At 57.3% G+C, this 6,548-nt stretch overlaps 1 protein-coding gene across 1 annotated transcript; it reads right to left on the bottom strand.

Annotated features, from left to right (window-relative positions):
- Positions 1-3,667: 3,667 nt before the first annotated feature.
- On the bottom strand, positions 3,668-5,468 carry RPS15 (ribosomal protein S15). Its single transcript, XM_061423349.1, has 4 exons — positions 5,363-5,468; positions 4,893-4,978; positions 3,895-4,129; positions 3,668-3,813 (listed from the first exon to the last, which is right to left on the bottom strand). The coding sequence occupies exons 1-4, from the start codon at positions 5,363-5,365 to the stop codon at positions 3,700-3,702; spliced, it is 438 nt and encodes a 145-aa protein (XP_061279333.1). The 5' UTR covers positions 5,366-5,468; the 3' UTR covers positions 3,668-3,699.
- Between the last annotated feature and the right edge of the window lie 1,080 nt (positions 5,469-6,548).

Genomic DNA, 6,548 nt, shown 5'->3' with positions numbered 1-6,548 from the left:
AGATCCGGAGGGAGGGAGGTGGGGGCGGGGACCAGCGTGAGCGGAGGAGGGGGGAGGGGCGGGGGTCCAACGGGCTTGGGGAACCCTAGAGGTCGGGAGGGGCTCCGGGGGGGCGAGTGGGAGGAGGAGCTCTCGCGGGAGCTGCGGAGTAAGTCCGGCGTTGGGAAGTGGGCCGGGGGTAGGAGTGGTCTCACGGATGGAGATCTCGTACCGGGCCGCGCGTTCCGTTCATTAGTCATTCAACAAACATTGGCTGCGAGCTCTGAGTTGGACGCTGGGCACGGGCCGGGGCGGGGTGGGGAACTGGTGTGACGACACCACTAGTAAACAAGGTTTCAGTAATTTACCAAATACTTATTAAGCACCTACTGTGTGCTAGGCCCTGTGCATGAAACAAAACAGTGAAAACCCGTCTGTGGGAAGCTGACATTGGGTGGAGAGGGGCCGACAGTCAACAAGAGAACATGTTCGTAGAGGAGGGTGCCGAGGAGGAAACAGCCCGGGAGCTGAGGGGCTGCTAGAAAGTGCACTTGAGTGGAGACCCGAAGGGTAAGCATCCGAGCAGGTGGAACAGCCAAAACAAAGAGGGAGCTGGAGCTGAGGGGGTTGAGGGGGAGGGGCGAGTGAGGCCGCGCAAGCCCCCAGGGCAATGGTCAGAGCAGGAACGCGCCCCTGCCCGCGGCTCATAGGCGCCCTCTGGTGTCTTCAGGGAAAACGGCCGTGAGCGGCGCTGGGAGACGGAGGACTGCGGGGGGTACCAGATAAGTGGAAGCTGGGGAAGGATGGTGGAGAAGGGAGGATGGTGAGGGTGGTGGAGGGGACGTTATCGCGAGCTCTGTTAAGTTTTGGGAAGTAGAGAACAATCGGTCCTAGTGTACTCCTGGAAGTAGAGTAAGGGGCGCTGCTGTGGCCAGGATGCTGAGGGCTGGCCTCATTAAGCAGGTGCTGGGAATCTGCAGGAAGGGCGTCGGGCGGAGAGCGGAGCCCGGGGGAAGGCTGGGAGAGGGGAGCTAGTCAGGAGAGGATGAGGAGCAGCGGGGAGGAGGGACTTCATGGACCACGGAGGACCCTAGGCATTCTTCTGGAACCTGGGGAGGTTCCAGGAGGATGATACGCATTTAGGTTGACGGCCAGGGTAGTAGCAGTGGGGCGCTGGGGAAGCAGTTCTGAAGGCAGCTGACTCTGACCGACAGGGAGCCGAGGGTCGAGCAACGGAACCGCCTTTGAGATGGTGCAGATGGCCCGCAGGGTTGGGGGTACAGAACCAATAGGATATGTTCAGGAGACGGGACAAACCACGAGCGTGGCGTGGCCTGAGCCAGCGGACCGGAGAGAGGCCATCCGAGTCTACAAGGACTCCTGCCCCGCCCCTCGGACCTCCAAAAGTTCTCCCGGAGTAGGGCGCCACCTGGCTGCTGCTGCGCGCACCATTAGCTGCGTAGGAAAAGGTGTTCCCCTTGCGGTATTAATCTGCATTGTCCCCTAATCACACGTGTAGTTATTTACAAAGCCAGATGGCAATGCTTGCCCACCCCGACACCACACCCATCACCACTTCTACCAGGGCCTCTTCACCCAGCAGGGTGGAGGGCCTCACAGTCTTGGTACCCGCATTTTGCACCTGCAGGGGCCTGGAGGCTCCAAAACTGTACTTGTACAAGTTCAGGGTCAAAAAACTCCTTTCCAAAAAGGGGCAAATTTGCTCTAAGGTACCCCTCTATATGGGGCTTCCCTGTAGCTCAGTTGGTAAAAAATCTGCCTGTAGTGCAGGAGACCCAGGTTCAATCCCAGGGTTGGGAGGAGCCCCTGGAGAAGGAAATGGCAATCCACTCTAGTATCCTTGCCTGGAAAATCTCATGGACAGAGGAGCCTGGTGGGCTGCAGTCCATGGGGTCCCAAAAAGTTGGGCACAACTAAGTGACTTAGTTACCCCTCTATATACACTTTGAATTCAATGTGAAAAACATGCTTACTTCAGCACATGTGTTTTTCTGAATTACGGAAACCCCCAAAATAGACAATCGAGGGTATAGCAAACGCTCACCCACTCCTGCCCTCCCTCTTGAGTTGTGGGGCCAGGCAGGCAGTTCCTGGTCTGAAGTGAACTTGGCCCATATAGCCCAATAAGCAGACAGTTAACAATCTCACCTGACACCCAAGCCTCACATGATGGGCACAAGTTTCTAGTTGGTCCCTTTGAAGCCTGACTGGGTGCAGGGGGCCATCCAGAGTGTTCTACCCCATGAACCAGTGGGCAGCCTCACTGCTCCTCACTACAACCACCCAGGTGTCTGTTCCCCTCACCCTTCCCTCCAGCCAACTTTAGGTCAGGCCCACTGGTCCCCACTCAGCCAGCAGGAGCTTGGGTGGGATGGGGGCATGGACTGGACGTCCAGCAGCATTTTGACATTGCTTACTTCTATCAGCCTTGTTCCTTCCAGGTTGCCCCTTTCCCTAGCAGGTTATAGGAGCACCCTGTGAATCAGGGACACTACTAGACAAACTGCAGACAGCCTAGTCTCAGTGCTGTCACACTGTCTCCGGCCTTCTCCGTGATAGGTTATAAACAGTGACCCGTGCTTTCTGTTCAACTAAACTCCAGATCAAGATATCAACAGTATGGGGACTTCTGTGGCAGTCATGTGGTTGAGTCCACATTCCCACTGCAAGGAGAGCAGGTTAGATCCCTGGTTGGGGAACTAGGCTCGCACAATGCTGTGCCAACCCCACCCCCAGACATTAACGGTAAGAACAAATTATGTTAAAACAGAGATCAATGAGCTCAGAGCAGTGGCCACTGTGGGGAGAGGAAGGCACCTGTGTGCTCTATCTCCACACCCAGACTCCGGCCATCGCTCACATACCAAACCCAAGCACACCTGGATGTCTCAAGGCCACCTCAGTATCTGCAAGACACACCCCTGTGTTCACCTTCCACCAGCTCTGGCTCCAGCCTGGGAATCCTGTCCACGTTCTCCCCCATCCTGCCAGTTGCAGACCCCTTAGGGCCTTACTGCTCCCTGGACAGTTACCCACCCTGTCTATTCACCGATGTACCTGCCATCTTTGCCATCGTGAAGGAAGTAACACCTGACAGGAACACTTTAGGGAACATGGTACATGGGGGTGATCCCACCCACACAACACCCCAGGAAGCTCAATGCAAGGGTTGGGCCCTGGAGTTACTTTGGAAGATCTTTAGAAGCTGATCAGGAGCACAAGGGAAGCCAAGAAGAGGGACAGACATGGGCAGCATGGTTGATTGCCCAGGGCACTGAAGAACCGTGGGCAAGGTGTGAGAAGCTGGAGCAGGGGGGAGGGAGGTCAGGTTACTGTTCGCAGGTGGGCCCACTGCGGCAACTCGGGAAGAGGGGCTCCAAAAGGGGAAATGCTGCTTTCAGTCCAGGAGTGGCTGAGGCATAGGGAAGGCAGAACAGGTCCCTGGACATCCCAGGACTTGTCACAGAACCCAGTATGCTTGATCTCTAGCCTCAACCTACCTGAGACCGGATGTGTCTACAGTAGGAAAGCCCAGGTCACATTCTGCCTGGCTCTGGCCCGTTTTTCACCTTAGCCTCCAGATTTTATGATCATGCCCAGCCCCATTCCTGGGAGCCTTGATGGGTCACAGCACCCATGGGAAGTAAAAACAGGTCGCACTCACGACTAGAGAAATCTCTGCTTTTATTGGCCAGCAGGTTACTTGAGGGGGATGAAGCGGGAGGAATGGGTGGCCCCGATACCGGGCCGGCCATGCTTCACGGGCTTGTAAGTGATGGAGAACTCGCCTAGGTAGTGGCCGATCATCTCAGGCTGCAGAGGAAGGGTGGGGGATAGTCAGCGGAGGCACAGTGGCAGGGCCCCACCCCCGGGTCCAGCTCATCCCACACGCACCTTGATTTCCACCTGGTTGAAGGTCTTGCCGTTGTAGACGCCAACCATGCTGCCCACCATCTCGGGTAGAATGATCATGTCGCGCAGGTGCGTCTTCACCACCTCGGGCTTCTCCATGGGCGGCGCATCTTTCTTGGCCTTGCGCAGCCGCTTCAGCAGCGAGTGCTGCTTCCTCCGCAGGCCGCGGTTCAGCCGCCGTCGCTGGCGCGCGCTGTATAGCTGCATCAGTTGCTCACTGCGGGCGAGGGCACAGAGTGGGCGGTCTGAGCCCCAGCCCAGCCCCACAGCCCACCAGGAACACTCCTGCTTCACGAGGAGCTCCGAGCTCCTCATGAGAGCAGCGTTCCCCGCCCGGCCAGGGCCCACAGTACCCGCTCCGAACGTTCGAGCGGGAGCTCTCCAGTTCGAGAATCCCCGCTCCGCTATCTACAAACGAGGAAGCCGAGCCGGGAAAACAGGTGACTCGGGGAGTTGCAAACTCGCGGACACCCTGCTCTGCTCTGCTCGCCTCAAGAAACGAGCAGTGGGGCCACCCTGAGAAGCCCCCGGCCGATGAGGACCCTATGTTGTGCCCCCTAGGAAGCCGGCCCCCCCGCCCCAGACCGCGCATACCTCTAAGAGAAAGGGCGTCCCTGGCGTCACGAGCCTCCCTTCCCATCCGGGGCCCGGGCTTCGCACCCACCCTACCCAGATGTTTCCAGCTCCGGCCAAACCTTAGAGCAAGGGTCGCCAAATTCCTGCCCACGTGCCAAATCCCAGTCGCGGCTGCCCTATCTTGTAAGGCTCGCGGTCTAGAGCGACCTTTACGTGTCCGAGTGGACGCCAAAACGTCCAAGAGAGACTCGTGGAAAGCCAGTTCAATCCTCAAGGACTCATTTTTATCCGACCGCAGCCCCGCCCTCTAGCCTACACACGGTCTACGGCCGCAGGTCAGGCTGCAGCTCAGTCCACCCTGGGGACCCCTCCAGCCGCCAAACCCCTGCCCTGCCGCCACTTACTAGGACATGTCCAGTAGCTGGTCGAGGTCTACGCCGCGGTAGGTGAACTTGCGGAAGGTCCGCTTCTTCTTCTGTTCCACTTCCGCCTGCGCGGGCCGGGCCGGGGGTGAGCGGGTCCCCGAGATCCACCCCCAATCCCCACGGCGAGGTCAATGGGCCCGCGGCTCCCGCCGAAAACCGCGCGGCGCTGCCGGTATGGGAGCCCGTGGGCACGCACCACCTCACACCCGGTCCAGGGCGGCCCGCGCGGCTACGGGGGCTCGGCTGGGACAAGCGGGCAGACACAGGCCTTCCCTGCCCCGAGTCATCCTGACAACCAGCAAGCCCGCCCCACACCCCCATATCCGGCAGTTCCAGAGGCCTGCAGGAGAGGGCCGCAGCCTCGCGGCTTGACCTCGGCCTCCGCTGTGGGCCAGAGCTCGGATGGTACCGGATGAACCCGGAACATACAAGGAGAACGTAACACTCACCATCTTGCCGAATATTCAGAAAGGCTTTTTCGTTCTGCGCCAGCGCAGTTATCGCGGGGTCTCAATGCCCCGCCCCCGGCCTGCGCGCGCAGGCGCTTCCGCTTCCGCTTTCCCAACAGGACGCGCGCCGTCTGCTGTCCGGAGGTCAGAACTCCGTCTCCGAAGAATAAAAGAGCCCCGCAGCCATGACAAACCTGGACCTCGAATTAAAAAGCAGAGACAAAGATGTGTATAATCACAGCTATGGTTTTTCCAGAGTCATGTACGGATGTGCGAGTTGGACCATAAAGAAGGCTTACCGCCAGAGAATTGATGCTTTCGAATTGTGGTGCTAAAGAACACTCTTGAGAGTCCCTTGAACAGCAAGGAGATCAAACCAGTCAATCCTAAAGAAATCAACCCTGAATTGGAAGGACTGATGCTGAAGCTGAAACTCCAGTACTTTGGCTATCTGATGCGAAGAGCCCACTTCTTGGGAAAGCATCAGAATCCTGGGAAAGATTGCGGGCAGGAGAAGCGGGCAACAGAGGAGGAGATGATTGGATAGTACCATCAACTCGATGGACACGAATTTGAACAAACTCAGAAGACAGTGAAGGACAGGGAAGCCAGGCGTGCTGCAGTCTATGGGTTTGCAGAGTCGGACACGATTGAGTGACTGAACAACAGCTGCCCTCCACTGCTGGAACCCCCAGGCTGGAGCTGGCTGCCTAGTATATGGGAGCCCCTTCTTCAACTTGGGCACGTGACTCATCACTGCCCATTTTGAAAACTCATATTGTTGCTGCATAACCTCTATAATAAAACCCATGTTAAAAAGTGTTTACGGAGTGCCTGTTGGCAGGAGGCGCTGTCTGGGGTTCTGGCTGGCTCCATAGGGAGCACGGTCGAGGCATACCTGTAAGGGACAAGGTCATACAGATATCTGACCCAAGAGGGTGGGACACTGGCTTTGCACAGACGGTTAGAAATGGCATCCCTGATAAGGGCCTGCAAGCCTTTAACAGACAGAATTATATGAAGTAACAACTGTAACACTGCAGTGTTAGGTTTGCAACACATAGAGGGGTAATATAACAATACCAAGAACAGGACAAGAGACAAGAACTATATAGGGGTTCAGTTCAGTCGCTCAGTTGTGTCCGACTCTGTGACCCCATGAACCACAACACGCCAGGCGTACTTT

Source organism: Bos javanicus, chromosome 7 (assembly GCF_032452875.1).
Source record: "Bos javanicus breed banteng chromosome 7, ARS-OSU_banteng_1.0, whole genome shotgun sequence".
NCBI classification, from domain to species: domain Eukaryota; kingdom Metazoa; phylum Chordata; class Mammalia; order Artiodactyla; family Bovidae; genus Bos; species Bos javanicus.
The sequence above is the reverse complement of the archived record's forward strand: the minus strand, read 5'-3'. Positions and strand labels throughout refer to the sequence as shown.